The sequence below is a fragment of the Rutidosis leptorrhynchoides genome, chromosome 7, assembly GCF_046630445.1.
Source record: "Rutidosis leptorrhynchoides isolate AG116_Rl617_1_P2 chromosome 7, CSIRO_AGI_Rlap_v1, whole genome shotgun sequence".
Taxonomy (NCBI): Eukaryota; Viridiplantae; Streptophyta; class Magnoliopsida; order Asterales; family Asteraceae; genus Rutidosis; species Rutidosis leptorrhynchoides.
In genome coordinates this window covers 31,528,945-31,547,031 of record NC_092339.1, presented here as the reverse complement: position 1 = coordinate 31,547,031, position 18,087 = coordinate 31,528,945, and the positions used below count along the sequence as shown (strand labels likewise).

At 35.7% G+C, this 18,087-nt stretch overlaps 1 protein-coding gene and 1 pseudogene across 1 annotated transcript; one reads left to right on the top strand and one right to left on the bottom strand.

Annotated features, from left to right (window-relative positions):
- Positions 1–453: 453 nt before the first annotated feature.
- Positions 454–2,500, bottom strand: LOC139856803 (uncharacterized). Its single transcript, XM_071845509.1, has 4 exons — positions 2,381–2,500; positions 1,441–1,923; positions 1,128–1,362; positions 454–1,027 (listed from the first exon to the last, which is right to left on the bottom strand). Exons 2-4 carry the CDS (start codon positions 1,531–1,533, stop codon positions 567–569), a joined length of 789 nt encoding a protein of 262 aa, XP_071701610.1. The 5' UTR covers positions 1,534–1,923; positions 2,381–2,500; the 3' UTR covers positions 454–566.
- Positions 2,501–3,710: 1,210 nt separating this feature from the next.
- On the top strand, positions 3,711–5,412 carry LOC139858294 (putative F-box protein At3g20705; annotated as a pseudogene).
- The last annotated feature ends 12,675 nt before the right edge of the window (positions 5,413–18,087 follow it).

The window sequence follows — 18,087 nt, the reverse complement described above, 5'->3', positions numbered from 1 at the left end:
CTGAACATATTCTTATAAGGGTGTAACATGTTCAATTAGTGATTTTTTTCCGAAAAACTTAACCAGGGGCAAAACTTGGGCCTGTTTACTTTTTTTCCTATTAAATCACATATGGATAAAGATGGCATTATGGATATTGAATGACCATATCTAGTAATCACTGAATAGATTATCCTGTTTATTTTTTTTGCTGAATAAATAGTCTGAATGACAAAAAAGACAATTTTACCCTTATGCTATAATTTTAGTATCCCAAATCAATTATGAAGCATATTATTCACATGAAAGAAATTTTATAGACGTAAATGACATATAAGCTATAGATTAAGAAGGACAATAGATCTTCAAATTTCAAATTAAGACCAGTTGCATCCAAATGGCAAGATACAGTTGCAATACTAAAAGAAAATACATATTTATATGAATACAAGTTTGCAAGTCTTCAAAGTCTACTGAAAGATACTTCAACTTAAGTTATCTAAACTTCAAAATAGTAGTCAAATACACATATCAACAAAATAGAGCCAAATGAAGTACTTTAACTGTTAAACTTACTACTTCAATATTCAAGTCCCTTGCTCTAAATTTTGAGCAATTTCATCACGTAAATTAGCCATATATTGAGAATTTTGAGAATCATCATATGTTCCATCAGGTGGTTCATCTCCATCTCCTTCGGGTTGTTCATCATTGTCAAAAAGAGTATCTTCGTCACACTCCATAAAATACTTGTCATAAATATTCCATTTTCTAATAAAATTGTGTATCGCGAAACAAGCAATCACCACATTTCTTTGTATCGGAAATGAAAATTGAGCCATTTCTCTTAGGATCGGAAATCTTTTTTTCAAGACACCATAAGAACGTTCAATGACATTTCTAAGTTGTGCATGTGCATGATTAAACTTTTCTTTGTCGGTCAAAGCTCGACTACGTCGAAAATCTGCCAACCAATATCTTGTGTTGCGATATGGAGCCAAAAATCCTCGAGTATTGGCATATGCGGCATCACATAGATAATACTTATCTGCAAAAATATATAAGTGCCATAACATTTATATTTATATATAGTTTATAGTGTAAACTGGGAAATGGAACTTTATACAATAATTGAACATGGTACATACTTGGCGCAGGAATAGGAAAACCGGAAGTTGGATTGTATACTACTTCATTCAGTATCCTAGAATCATGTGCTATACCTTCCCATCCAGCCCAAACAAATGTAAACATCATATTGAAATCACATATTGCTAAAACATTTTGGTAGCAACGACCACCACCTCGACCTCTATAAGCAGATTGCTGTTTATTAGGCACAATTGCATGTACAAGTGTCCCATCAAGTGCACCTATTGCTCCCTTCATTGTATAAACGTTATATAAAAATTAACATATAAATAAATTTAGTTTGTAAACAACTACTTCAATAAAACATACCGGAAACATTTCTCTCAAATATCTTTGTCTATCCGTAACATTTGGGTCATCGAGATATGTCGGCCCTATGATTTCTCGCGCAAATTGCATCATTCCTTGTCTTGTAGAACTTCATGAAAACATATGTGAATGGTTCGTAACGAGTGTTGAAATCTATATTTTGTGGCCCTATACCGATCATTTTGTGCAAGAACCGTTAAAAATATCACGATCTTCTCCTCGACACTTATATGTTTACTGTCTTGCAACCAATTTTTTTGTTTAAAATGATTGCATAATAGAACATACGCATCACGTGAGAGACGCATTAGCTCATGACATTGTGTATTTGATCCAACTAATAATTCTTGTGTATAAGCATGTCCACTTAACGCGGAAGTGAGATCTCTATTTCTTTTTGTTCCTCTTGATATGATTTTACATCTCACATACCAAAATATAATAAGGAAGATTAAAAGTTCATCTTCATCATCCATACTTCACCTACAAATATATTTGTTTATATTGTCAAGGTTACAGTATACTTCAAATTTCATATTTTCCATATATATTCTTATTGTAAAGGTTACAAAAACTACACAATAATCACTTTAACCATTTATATTTAATCCATTAACTAAACCGCTCTATTTCGCATGTCTGTTAGTTGTTTATCACAAAATTCTATCCATTAACCAAACCACTCCACTTCAATTATACAAGTCTTCCGAGTAATTTTGAAGACAACACAAATAAACAAGTGTATTTTAATAAAAACATCAAACCCACCAATTTATCATCTTCTATCTATTAACACATCAAAATCTAATATAAGGCTGGAGAGAGACACTTTCAAACAAAACCCCAAATCAAAAACCTAAAAAACTAATATCGTACATGTTTTATGTTCTAGAAAAAAAAAACCCAAATCAAAAACATAAATGAAAAAATAGAAACTTACCTGAAGATGTAGATTAGAGGTTGACAGTGAATCAATCGAAAAAAGATTAGTCGGAATAGTCCACGATCGCTTAACCCAGCTTCTTTTTAATTTTTATTTTTGAGAATTGGAAGAATAAAGGTAGGCCTGGAAACAAATTGGTCAGATGGGGACAACACCCCTTTTCTACATTAATGGGTAAGCTTTTAGACAAGATAAGTTGTAAAATTAAGTTAAAAGTAAACAAAGCAATCCGGAGGGGGCACACGCCTGCCAATGAAAAAATTTCTAGTGTAATATTTTAAATTTTTTATGGATAAATTATTTTTTATACTATTTGCCTCCAAGTTATTATTTTCGCCCCCTATGTTACTATCTTCAAGTTACGCCATTGTTTATAACTAAAGAATTTCATCAAAAGATGAACCAATTAAAACAACAATACAAAAAAGAGGCCTAACACGCTACGCCTTTAGAAAGCAAAATCTAAACTTCAAAAACCTATAAAACTATCTAGGGGAGAGCATAACTAATCCAAACATACAAACCGAGCAACTGATCAACCTAAACAACAGGAACGACCAAAACACCACACCCAACCAAAGAACAAACAAGGAACTAAACACACTGAGAGGGCAAAGCAACAATCCAAAAAAAATAAAAAAAAATGAAAACAACAGAGAAATGAAAACAATCACACCAAGCAAGTTGAACCACATCAAGGACGTCCAAGAGCTTCCGTGCTAATCGAGGCCTTCTTCCCTCTCGCTCCCGACTTTGAGACCTTCCTAGTAACCTTTCTAAGGGTCACCTCCTTGCCTGAAAGAGACTCATGAGGGAACAACTCTGGGAAGCCCAAATTGGACTCCTTAGAAGAGCCCACAAGTTTCCTTCAACCTTAAGAGGGTTAAGAGTCTTCTCGAAAAAATCTTAGTAAGGATTCGACAGACTTCCAACAACAGGGTCATCCTCCTCATCACGAAGAGAAAAAATAGTCATTGCTTCCTGAACCAAACTTAACACCCTTCTTCTTCAACCGACCAGCATCAACCACGACCTTATTGAGACCGAATCCTAGACTAGGCCCCGAATTATTCCTCGTAAGTCCAAAAAAAAAAATCTCGGCCCATTAAGGGCACTAGGCCCACTGTCCATGTCGCTAATCCAAACAGCAACTTTAACCGGTCCATGCACACCAACCAATGGCTCATCATTAAACCCAAAAGACGGCCCATTAACACTGACCACTAATGGCCCACCAGTAGGTGGGGTAGGAATTTCCAGCCCAATACCCATCACTTTAAGCCCAGAAACAGAATTCAATGCGTCAGTTCCAACAGCTCCAAAAATAGAACCAAAACCAGGAGGAAACCCCAATTCTTCATCGACATCTATATAGATGGTGACTATACAACGGATTAATACCCACGTCCGGTAACACCTCCGTCTCAGAGCAAACCACATCCAATGCCGCTTTATTATCGCCCAGCTGATTAACGTATACATGGGTAATTAGTGATTGTCTCTGTATTTCTTCTTTAAACAGAGAAACCCTAAATAATATATACATACACTCCACTCCATTCAGCTCACAACAATAACAGTTGATCAGAAACCCTATCTATCGAAGAATTTCAATGTCGAAAGAGCTGCCTACAGACATAATCATTGATATCTTGTCGCGTGTTCCTACTAGATATCTTCTCCGTTTCAAATCCGTTTGCAAATCATGGTACTCCCTCTTTCAAAACCCTAATTTCATCTCCAAACATTTTCAAAATCAATCCACTATCTCAGATCCATCTTTCCTTTTTATACCTAAAAAATCCACTACCCCAACTTCCACATATGACCATACCGTTGGTTTGATGTTATCTGATTTTTCTTACAAATCAATCAAAATCCCAATCGAAATTGACGTTTCAGAACCGTTAGCAGTTTGGGGGAGCTGTAACGGGTTGATTTGTTTGAGTGTTTTTCCGCTTTGTTCGGTTATTTTGTTATGGAATCCTGCTACTAGGGTTTATAAAGACTTTGCCTATTTCGCCTATTTGTTGTTATCAAAATGATCCATTTCATGTTGGGTTAGGTTTCGGGTTTGATGATGTTGTAAAGGACTACAAGGTGTTGAGGATCGGGCATCATGGTATGGTGTCGAAGCAAGTTGAGATCTACTCGATGAGTACCAATTCATGGAGGGAGATTAAGGTTAAAACTCCTCTTGGTTTTGTAATCCTTGAGTCGGCATGTAGAGTGTTTTTGAATAGGAAGTTTCATTGGCCTGCTGTTGGGGTTGAGGATAATCATTACACGAAATTGATTGTGTGTTTTGATCTTCGTGAGGAGGTGTTTAATTACATAATGCCACCTCAGTTTGAATTTTCTGGATGTATTGAAGATAATTTGATTGTTGGTTGGGAGGTTGTAGCAATGACTGAATCACTGGCGGTGATCGGTTGTTTAAGTATTGAGTCTATAGAGATGTTTGAGGTGTGGGTGATGAAAGAATATGGAGTGGTTTCATCGTGGACTAAATATACGTCATTTGATCTTCAAACTACAGTTGCTAGATCATTGGGGTGTGGAATAAAAGGTGCGTTTTTGTTGGAGGCGGATAATAATCAACTGATTGTGTATGATCCGATTACAGAAAGGGTTCACAAGTTGGGGAATCATGAGGTTGCCGGGTCTGAGGTGTTTAATTATGTTGGAAGCTTCATTCATATCAATGGTGGGAAGGTTGCCACTAGGACTAATTTATCATGTGTGGCTCGTGACGCTTTCTTTGTTTGAAAGATGGACTTGACAACTGAGTAATCTCTAATTGTTTCCGTTTCAGTTTATTAGGAAACTTACTTTGTTTAAGTTGTTGAATTTACATAGTATCTTGTTTATGACTCTTAGAAATATCCTTAGTTAGTTAGTTGGTTATCATGCTCAAAAGAAATGACCTCATGTATTTGTTTCTATGTTAAACTAATGGAAATATTATTTACATGTAGGTGACAAACTAGGCTCCAACTGGGAATCGTCTTTTGTCTATATAATGATAAATCATTGACCACTTATATTTTGATCGATAGCTCTCAGTTAATAAATAGTTACACGTAATTGTTTTGGTAACCTGATGTGATGTCACTGGCACAAAGCATTGACTTGTTGAGAGCTGTAAATACAAATTAGCCATTATTTTCTCTTATTTTTTTTCTTTCATCCTAACAATAAAGTTGTGGTATATAGGAAAAAAAATGAGGAAGTTGGTTGGAGTTTTTTGTTGTTTTTTTCCATCAGTTTTTTTAGTCTTCTCTGTTTCCAAATTTTCAACTCCTCGCATTGATTCTGCAGCATTTAGGTCTCTCACAGGTATATACATTTTGTGTTTTGATTGATATACTTGACTTTTCGTTTTAGGTACACCCATCAATAATAATATTATCTAGTTAAAATGTTTCATTTTTTTTTAGTTTTACTGACGGCTCCCAGGAATCATCTCTCGAGCAGAAATGTCTTGCGTCAGCAGGTATGAATTAACAATGTACCAAAAACCATCATTACATAAGCCTTCATCTTATCTCAATTCAAGATTACATCAATATGAAGCACATCCAAATGATGTGGGCCACACACACAGAATCATACAACCAAACCATTAGAAAACTAGATTTGGGCAAGGTTGTAAAAGTCGGGCCTCGGGGAGAACTCGGCAGGAGATTTTTTAGGAGTTCTCAGCGACTCGGGGAGAACTAGGGGGAGAACTCGGATGTTGACTTTCGTTGACTTTCTAGTTTTTTAATATATATTTATATGTTCAAGTTTATAATAATGATTTACTAACTTATAGAGCCCATATATGTTAGTCTCATCCGATTTATTTATATTTTTCACTCTTTCTTCCTTAACATTTTCTTCCTTAACTCAAATTCCGGTCACTAACTTCTAATTTCAGCCATCAAATTTCATTTTCCAGCCCCCAAGAATACGAAAAAGGTGAGAAACAAAAAAAAAAAAAAAATGAAGATTTTGCAGGTTTGACCGGCGTTGACCAAAGTTGACCAAGGTTGACCGAGTTTGTGAACGATTTCTCGTTTTCTCCATTCTGCCGATTTCTCCCCGAGTACTCGGCCGAGTCGGCCGAGTTTTGCTACCATTCATTCGGTTCACTCGATTGAAGACAATCATGAACCTGCAGATTGTAAATATCTTGTATGGATAGTAGCTGATGGACTTGGAAAAAGAATCATGAGCCTAGCATCAGCATTTCTTTACTCTCTTATCACAAATCGAGTCCTTTGACTTTTAGTTTATGACAATAAAGGTGATGCATTTGATCTCTTTTGTGAACCTTTTCCTGGAACCACATGGATTCTACCACATGATTTTCCCATAAGAAATTGGCTTCAAACCCTGGATATGGATATGGATATGGATGGAAATTTAACTATTATAAAATGGCGGAATATTCAGGCTGGTAATGGGTCGAAAAGGGTTCATGCACAACATACAAATTCTTGTAAGGAGCAATATGGTTAACCTCTTGAAAGATTTTTGACCTATCCGAGAACAGTTGGGTTTCTTCAAATGCTACCACACGAAACCGTATCCACTCTTGACGGAACTAGCCCGAGCACTAGCCCACCCTCATCTAGCAGAAACATCGAACCAAATCATTCAATTATCATCACAGAACAATCTCCAGAACTACCTGAACCGGGTCGTTCTCAACCCGACCCTTTTAACATGGGCCCACTTGTAGATAAAATAGAAAACGAACCCCTTCAATCAAATGAAGCCATGGACGAAGAATCTTATACCGTCACTGCATCTCATACCATCACTGAAAGCACTGATTCTCTTGAACCAGATGAAGTTTCTGTACCATCCGTCACTATAGCCGTTGTCCCGTTTTTTCGTGGGCCCCAGAAAATACGAATACTTCATAGAGACACCCAGTTGCAAATCAGGTGTAATTCCCTAGTATATTTGTTGATCATGTAGGAAGGCCTCGATTAAGCTTTGTGGTGGACGCATCACCGAATGTATGTAACGTTTTGGATGCATGTGATAATATTGCTAAGCGGTTTGTGGACTCGGAAAGAAACTCTGAGTGGAGACCCGTTGTGAGCCGAAAGCCCGGGTTTTTCATAACTCACCCACCATTAGATTGCTGTAAGTCTCTTTGTTCTAGTTTTATATAAGCTTATGGGTTAGGTTGGGCAGGACCGGTTAGGTAATGGGTCAAAATAGATTTCTTTTGTATCGCTTGAAATGGGTTGGGATTTGGGTCATTTGACCCAAAACAATTTTATCCATATATGTCTGCATACTTTTAAAAAAAATATATATATATAGCTAACTTTAAAAAAAATATATATATAGCTAATTAATTAATGTCAATGGCAAATATGATTATAATGATTGCACTTAAGGTACTTTTTTATGATTTAGGGGATTATAACATACATGCTTTAAAGGTACAAACTTTGTACAACTTCTTTTGACCCATTTTTGTAGAATTGAGACAAAACACAACCTGAATCCCATCCCTTCACAAGTATATGGTCGGAATTGTATTTTGTTTATAATTGCTAATCCTTATTATGTATGTTGTACAGATTACCCACTGTAATACCCACTGTAACTGAAGGAGATATTGCTAGGTGGATTACTGAGATATACCAAAAAGGATCACCATCGTTGAAACGGGTTGTGTTTAGTAGGTATGACGTGGCAGAGCTTCATGCCGTCCAGGTTCATTTGTGGATGTTTACTTGTCTTTGGATCCAACAGAATGCTGGAATCCGATTAGTGGCCAAGAAACTAGTTGTGGATTGATTCTAACTCAATGGTTTTGGTTTTGGTTTTGGTTTTGGTTTTGGTTTTGGTTTTGGTGTATAATCTTATACAAACTATCGATTAAGCTGACTTTTAAAAGACATTTCTTAATTCAATATATGCTTGTAAAGACGGACAACTTGTATCTTTTGTTATTATTGATGCAGAATATGAAATCAACTACACACCAGTATTGGTACTTAAATTTGATCAATGCAAAGTGTGATTATCTTTTGGACTTTTGGGTTTAAATTTTTGTTTTTATTTATATCTTTGCCAACCTGAGTATTTATGTATCTAGCTGAACTTCAAATCCACGAGCAACTTTATGTACCTGATGAATTTTAACTGAGTTGTCACTGGTTACAGTTTTTCTTCCATGAAAAGAACGTGATAACTACAACCACCTCCATTAGTTTGCCCTATTTCTATCAAATTATAGACGTCCTTTTTTTATTTTTTATGTATGATATCAATTCACTTTTCAAATGATTTGATTTAGCTGGACTAAAGTAGTAAATTACTGGGCCGGTCATTGATTTGTTTATCATTTACTTTGGGAGAGGCGATTCAAGCTTTGTTCAAAGAGGCTGGGAGAGGCGATTCAAGCTTTGTTCAAAGAGGCCCAAGTTGATGACCGTCTAGAAGACCCGCTCGAATTTAATTTGGATGATGTAGATCCTTCTACCAGCAACTCTTTCGGCTTTTTTCGATTCGGCTATGAAGGGATTTGAAAGTTTAAACGTTGGTGGCAAGCTTATTAACTCCCAGACATTCTCATTGTAAGACACACTGGTTTTATTAACACATTCTGCATATTTTTATTAACTTCAGGACAGATGATACAGCTTATGATGCCATCGATCACTGCCATCTTCAATGTATCGATCACACAAACTATCCTCTCCATCACATGGCAGGAATGACATCATTCTCGTACTACGTACCCCTCGGGTAATCTTTACATACAACCTGGTCGATCAGTTGCCCCACAACCCATGACCCACATATATGGAAGTACATAATGTACGTTACATATTTTAAATTTTTTTGAGAGAAATAACGAATAATATAATGCTCGAAAGTATAAAATAAAATAAAATGACCAAGAAAAGTATGAGCTACCGCTATTTACAATAGAACCTAATGTAACGGGGATGAAGACGGATAAATCAACCTGAGAGGCCGAAACAAGAAATTTAGCTAAACAAGGGCACCACAACAATAATAAAAAAAAGAAGCCAAATTACCTAACTAGGGAGCTTTACGAGTCTTAGAAACCGGCTTGACCATTTCACCGACAACTTTGTCACGAAAAATCTCCTTTCCCGAGCGGGAATGAAACGAGTAAGATATTACATTCTACGAGCTGCTTCCAATCAGTTTTGGCGACAAAGGAGGAAGCAAAACGCGCTTCACCGATCATTAAAAATGTCCTTGACCGTTGTTGTCCGAAACATGCTCTTCAACTTGCTCCCTTAGCGAGAATTCTCTTCGACCGCCTTCTGTTTATTCTTGATCAACATCTTTTTCTATGCAACCCCGATCACACCTAAATTGACGATGTTATATCCACGGAAGTAGGAGCCCCACGATTACCTGAATAAACCTTTGGAGATGACTTGGACATTTCAACCGAATCCTTTGTAACTCCATTTGATCCGCCAATAAGATCATCAACCAGAGCATCTTCAAAATAGGTTTTGAATCGCCTCCCTGAATAATAAACAAAGATATGTTTAACGTTTAGAAGGTGATTACATGTAAGATTAAAAGTTGTTTTTTGTAAAAGATATATTTAAGGAGTTATCTAAAAATAGCCATCCTTGAGAAATTCATCCCAACAAAATATATTTGTACCTTTTTTTGGCAAAAAAAACTTAATTTTATAAAAAAATTCGGGGACATTCATCGAAAAAATGAAGCCTCGAAAAAGTTACAATTCAAAGACTTCCAAGGCCAAACAAAAGAAGAAGAAAAAACAAAGTACAATGAGAGACACATACAAAATAAAGATAGTCGGAAAACAAAAACATATAACAAAAACAAATAACCCATCAAAACCAAGATGTAAACCCGGGCCACTTACAAACGCTCACACCAACCGCATATCCCCTCGACATTAAATTTCTTCAACTCCTCCCCATAAACTTTGCGGGTCTTATTGATAACTACCCAATTATACAAATAACCACCCTCATGTACAATAAATTTATGCATAGATGTTTTTCTTAAGTACAGCAGGCTAGGATAGGAAAATCACATATTAAAATGTTGAATATGATAAATAGATAATAAATCATAATCCAGAACAATCTTTGGGCGCTGCGGATTCACTTGGTGCTTCCGATCATAATGAGTGTCATTCGGATAATGCCGAGAATAGTAGTACCCCTGACTATGAATTGTCTAATTCGACTGGGGAGAAAGAAACGTGTAATGAAGGGAAAAATAAGAAGTTACTTACTCGATCGATGGACCCATATTCGCCAAAAGATATTGAAGATATTGAAGAAGGTGAGATTATTCAGCCTAAGGATCATGGTGTTGGTAGAGGAAAATACTGAGTCTCTTGGCTCAAATTTTGATGTAGAGGTTAATGTCGATCGATCAAATTTCTTGTCTGATTTCGATTATAAGTATATGGATCATTGTTCTGTTCCGATTGCTGGTTCTCCGACAACGTTTTCAACTCCGGTATTTGCCTCTGATGTGGTTTCGAGGATGGAGGAAACTCAAGGGTCGAGTGACATTAACTCCAGCATTAATTTCGCGAATTCCAAAAGTGACAATATCGATTTCGAGAAAAAAACTGTAACGACTGCAGGTTTCGAGGAAAAGAACAGCACACGTGTTGGTTTTGAGGAAAAGAAGTGCACGCGTGACCTTAATTCCCTAGGAAGCTGTTTTCAAAATCAGATTAGGCCAGAACATACTATTGGGCTAGACCACCCTTACCCTTGTGAGAATAAAATGGACAATGTTGTCCCAAATGGGCTAGGCCTGAGTTCAGATGACCGTGACGTAGGTGGCCCTAACCCAAACGGAAGTGAGTATGTTGACTTGCAAGACGTGTCCTCTTGTTCAATATACACCGCGGTAGCTCGTTTTCGTGTTAAAAGGAAAAAGTCCACCCTTTGATTAAAAGTCACTTTATTAAACACGTGTGGGGTGGGAAAAATATGAAGCGTAACCGGCGCCGGGATAATTTTCGATGGCATGAGAGATACTTTATCGAGAATGTGATGAATGATTCAGAAGAGAATATTGACTGTTGCTCATGCTGCTCTTCATGTGCGTCATCGAACTCGGAAACATAATTTATTTTAGTCTCGTGTCGTATTGCATCTAATATCCTCGTGTTTGTGAGTCCATTATAGTTTCGTGTTTACGGGTGTGTGTTCGTTTTAATTGTGTGGTTGTGGGTTGTCTCGTGTTATGTCTAGCTCCTTGCTAGTTCTTATCTCGTGTACCTTTTATAATTTTATAAATCTTACTTGCCTTTCAAAAAAAAAGGGTAATTAGTGATTTACTTCGTACTATATTTTTCTGCTTTAAAAAAAAACTCAAAAATTCTTTCACCGAGTAATAAACAAAAACTAGTCTTTTGGCCCGCGCTTTCGCTGCGGGTTGGTTTCGAAGAAAAAAAGAAAAAAGAAAAAAGAAAAAAAAAGGTACTAATGTAAAGATTGAGATCGTGGCTAAACAAGAATGATGAACGCTGCACGGAATAGTTACACAAGGCTTAAAGCCGTTTTATTAATTCACGAGAATATGAAGAAAAAAAGAATCCCCTGGAAAAATACCCTACGCTGTCTATTTATAAAAGCTAATGGACTTAGAGTCCTTATTGAATTAAAATAGCTAAACAAATAAGGATAAAGATAAACTAATTAAATAAAAAGATTTAGAATCCTGGAAGAATTCTATATCGCTGCTGCAGCTGATTCTGTCTTGTGCTTCACGTCCAAGTTTCCACCAGCCCAAAATAATCTTTAAGTCCAATATTTTTCCTGAATATCCTTTGATACACTTGGCCCAATTTCTGCTGCGCAGGCCCATTACCTCCTACAGGCCTATTACCAACCGTACCTGCATCATCCTCCCCCCCCCCCCTTCGGAAGGACTCGACCTCGAGTCAGAATCCCGCTCATCATCGTCACCAACATACGGAGAAAGATCCGCGACATTAAATGTAGCGGACACATTATAGTGACCGGGCAATGCAATTTTATACGCGTTGTCATTAATCTTCTTAAGAACACGAAAAGGTCCATCAGCTCTTGGTTGAAGCTTACCAAAACGTCCACCCGGAAAACGCTCTTTACGTAAATGTATCCACACAAGATCACCTTCTTGGAACACAACTTTCTTGCGATGCTTATTTGCACGTGTCTCATACATTTGGTTTTGCTTGATGATACGATCACGAATCTGCTGATGTAAGGACTGCATATGTTCAGCATGTTCCAAACCCTCCTGAGATGCATATGGTACTGCACGTTTTGGTGACATGTCGAGGGGAGTTATCGGGTTACGACCATAAACTAACTCGAAAGGAGTTTTCCCCGTGGTACGGTTAACCGAGCTATTGAAGGCAAATTCCGCTTGCGGTAAAGTTAAGTCCCATTGTCAAGACCCGAAAAATTCCGCCTAATTTTAGACGAAACTCTCGATACGATTTAATATTCTTGACACAATAAGAGAAATCTGTTAGGTTGAGTCTCAAAAATTTTGAAGTGTTCATATATTCAGTTGACCTTTGACTATTATCGACGATTCACGAACCATTAATTATAAATATATATGTGTGTATGGATATATAAATAATAATTTGAAATATAATTTGAAGTATTATATGTGGTTGTTATTAAAATGTAATAAAATAAAAATATGATATTATAATAATTATTTAAAACATATCAATATATAAATAGATGTATATATTAAAAATAAATATTTGTAATACTCGTTTGATGTTCTGATTGATATTAAACAAGTTAAATTCGAACTTACGTAATTTTAAAATAAAAGGTGACCCGAAAATGAGTTATATAAGTTATAGGCTTATTAAAAGTATACTTAGGATGTAATTATTTAATTTTAACACTTTTTATATTTTACCCAGAATTGAGAGGGACAGTTGATGTAAATTTTATTTAATAAATTATCGATCAAATTTTATACCAAAATGACTGAAATAAATAAAGATAAATGATATAAAAATCTGGGATTTTTTCGAAGATTTTTATCCGCCACTAATTTACAACGGGACATGATATAATATCCCAAATATAGTGTCGGTAGTATACATCTAAAAATTTGTCACGAGATGTAAATTATTACTGTGCTATGATTGTATATTAAGTATGATTGTATGTTAGGATTCAATTGACATAGATATTTATTATTAAATTATTATGATTATTGCTTTCTCCGTGAATGAAGGAAATCAATCAAAGTGTATTGCTCTCCACTTGTATATACAAACACACATGCATCATTCATATTCACTGGAACTTCTTATTTTATTCAACAAGAATATATCCATCCATTTTCTATCAAATCAAGTCTCTTATCACAATTTATTTCCTTAAGGGTCTAACTTTAATAAACTCTATATCACGTACCAAATCTTCAATATGGATCTTACCATATCCGTTTTCAATAACTCGAACCCGGATAGGACCATGTCATACCTTCATTTAAGGATCTTAGTATCACTTTAGACATTCAATCCAACACATTCAATTATCTACTACTGCTATATAACTTACTCCTTTTCTATTTCGTTTCTCACCAAGAACCCAAGTAGACCTAACAAAAACCATCAAAAACTACTACGGTCTCTTGTCTTGTTGTTCGAAACCATCGCAAAAACCTGCTGCCGATTCAACTTTTACTTCTACTTAGCACCAACAACCCAACACACCAAACTATCACCATCCGATCACTATGAGTTACTGTTTCTGGTTTGGTTCGTCGCCAACTACGAGCCAAGTTGAAGAGCTCCTGCTTTATGATTCGAGCATTAACACAACATCACACGAATGCACTTATTAGAACCATTTTATTTCGAACCTACAACTTGTTTGTTTCAACTGTTTCGATATAACCCAAACAACCTCCAATCACCAACCGTCAACCTTATGCTGCTACTACGCTTCTTACTTGTTGTTTCTTCTTCTCGTTCGAATGACATCACCAAAACCCACCAACCTCACTGTTCCTTCGCTGCTACTACAGTTTCGGTTCCTTGTTCCTTGGTCATTCGATCAACAAATCGCCATTTAAACCCACGAAGACCATCATCTCTCATTTCCCTCTCTCTATCATTTATCTCTCTCTCTCTCTCTCTCTCTCTCTCTCTCTCTATTTCTCTTAATCGTGAAACCACAACAACCACAAATTGCAGCTATACTCGATCATGGTATTCAGTTTTCTTGTCGCCACTTCTGATTTTCTAAACAGATACCCATCTTACAGCTACTTGTATTCCTGTTTCCAAAACCACACCAAAAACTCCTGTTGTTCAGTTTCAAACCTATCACAGAAACCATATATAAATGCAATCGAATGACCTGTTACTATTACGATTGCTGCTACACACCTCCTGTTCCTGTTGTCGAATGCTCAAAACCAAAACCCTCGAAACCTGCTGCCACAACCGCTATTTTTTTTGTTTTTGTTTCATTCGTTTTCTACTATCTATTTTGTTTGCCACTGCTGTGTTTATGATCCTGTTTGTGTCTGATTGAAACGAAGAAGAAGATAAGCGAACTAAATAATGATGATGATGATATTTGATATGATAATGACGGTGATAAAAGAAAAGTAAGTATACGATGCAAGTGGGTTTTGAGATCACGATGATGCCACAATTACAGCTGCACATAATTTTTTTTTATTATTTGTGTCGGCCATTAAATCATTGTAAAAGTGTCAGGGTACCGAAACTCTTATTTATTTTGATGGAGATTGGGCCAAACGTTTGATTATGGAATGCAAATAGATGGGTTTAGCTAATGGGGCTATTAAACTGCGGATTGGGCCATTTAGATTCTAAGGTAGTGGACTTACATAATTGGGCCGCCATATTTAATCTGTTGGGCCAGCTGATAACATAATAAGTATAAATGGGTGACGGGCTATTTAAGAAAAGCAGGAAACAGAAGAGTGGTTAAGAGTATTGTGGGTCAAAGGAGAGGTCACGGGATCGAGCCCCGTCATGGGCAAATTATTTTAGAAAAGCTTCTAAAAGGGTATACACATTTATATTTTCATTTTTTTTTCATTATTATTATTATTATTATTATTATTATTATTATTATTATTATTATTATTATTATTATTATTATTATTATTATTATTATTAGTTGTTGTTGTTATTATTAAAATTATTATTATTATTTTATCATTACTATTATTGGTATCATTATCGTTATTAGTATTATCAATATCAAAATTTGTATTATTATTAACATTAGTAAAACTACTATTTTTATAGTTATTATTATCATTTTCATTAAAATTATTTTTTTTATCATTATTGTTAAAATTATCATTATTACTAAAATTATATTATTATCAAAAACTATTATCATTCATATTAGCACTATAATCCTTATTGAAATTATTAATATTAATACTAATATCATTATCTTTATCTTTATAATTATTATTATTACTATTGAAATTATTTTAACAAAAAATTAACATATTAATATTAATGATTTACCTTTTTAATTTACATTAATAATATATATTAATTAATTACTTCAAATATTAAAAACAAATATATAAGTTAAAAATTAATATAACATATATCTAAATATATAACATTTGAAACAACGAATATATTGATAAGTTAAATAAGTAATACATTATTTTTTATATGTATAAAAACTTGTTTAATTGTTATTATATGTATTAATATACATAACTGATATAGGTTCGTGAATCCGAGGTCAACCCTACACTTGTTAAATGACGTCATATGTATTTTTACTACAAAATACAGTATGGTGAGTTCATTTGATTCCCTTTTACTCTTTACATTTTTGGGACTGAGAATACATGCGCTGTTTTATAAATGTTTTACGAAATAGGCACAAGTACTAAAACTAATTCTATGTGGGTTTAAATCAGAAATATACCCTTAGCTTGGTAACATTAAACTACTTGTCTATGTACGGTAGGCACGAATCCTAAAGATAGATCTATTGGGCCTAACAAACCCCATCCAGACTATGGGATGCTTTAGTACTTCGAGGTTATTTTAAACACACCTGATCTGGTGTACTTCAGAGGGTAAAACATGAACGTTAAGGCTTGTTACCGGGTGCCTACAATTTATAGAATACTTTTATACACTTGCGAGTGTACATACATTTATAAACCGAAATCTTGTGGTCTATTAATATATTGAACTGATTTTTAAGATAAACCTATGAACTCACCAACCTTTTGGTTGACACTTTTAAGCATGTTTATTCTCAGGTACGAAATAAGTCTTTCGCTGTGCATTTGCTCATTTAAAGGACATTAATTGGAGTCAATCATCGCAATGGGACCAAATGTTGATGACTTCGTCCAGGTGGATAAGGACAGGGTCATCACAGGTGGTATCAGAGCTGGTTTAATGCCGTTTATTAGCGGGTTAATCGTAGAGGGGGTTCTCACAGTGTTACCTGTGACGAAGCATTGGCTCTTACTCCTCGCGGTCCCTATTAGGGTTGGCTGTACTGCCGAGAGGCGGGCTGTAAAATCAGTGTCTGAGGTACGCTCAGTGGTCACCAGGCGGTTAGCTGGGAAGGCACTGAGTGGGATGCGTCCCCACTGTTGTTACAGGTGGTATCAGAGCGGTGGTCTTAGCGACCAGGTCTTGCATTAGTGTGTCTAACAGATAGTTATTTAGATGCATTAGTGAGCCTGAACTTCGACCGTGTCTGCATGTCAAAAGTTTTTCTTATCATTTCTAGTCGGAAATCATCTGCTTATCATCCTTAGGAAATTGCCTGCTTATCATTCTTAGTCTAGACACATCTTACTGCATTGATTGCATGAATAGTGTATAGACAAAAATTCATATCTTAGCGTATCTGCTAATTCATATCTTAGTGTAACTGTTATTGTTACTTTTGTCTGACAGCTTCCGTAGATTCATCCGTAACTTATGAGATTTTAGTATTATTTATGCATATGTAAATTATGTATTGCAGGGTACTAATCTACATCCTATAATCTATTTCTTATCAAAAAATCCTTCATCTGATCGTACGAGATGAATCCCTCAACCAGTTCGAATTCCTCGGATTCTGACAGCTATTCCGATATGGAGTTTCACTTATCAGCGTCACCAGAAAGAATCAACCAGTCAGTCATCCCCAATTCATCTGATGGGTTCGTAGTCGACTTAATCAATGGAGACGCGAAGAAGGCAATCCCTTCCACCAACCTAATTTACCTCGACGAAGAACCTGAATCACTTACCGATGAGCCTATCCGAAACACCATTTTAGCCTCATCTCCAGGGTAGCTCGTCACGATTATCTTCTTTCTAAAATTCTAAATCTTATTTATCCGCTCGTTCCAACCGACACTCATCCCGGAATAATAGATGAAGTCAACGAACTTCGCGCGTGAGTTGTAGCTTTAAAAAATATGGTGCAAAACCTACTAGCTTTAGCAATATCACCGGCACCAGCAGTACCACCAGCATCGGCACCAGTATCACCAATAACACCAGCCTCAACATCACACGCCTCAATATCACCATCCGTACTTCAAATATGATCTCTGTTCTACATATTGTTCTATATCAATTACCTTTGTTCTACATGACGATTATGTAATCTCTAATGTTTTAGAGATTATATATTCTTGTTCTAATAGTA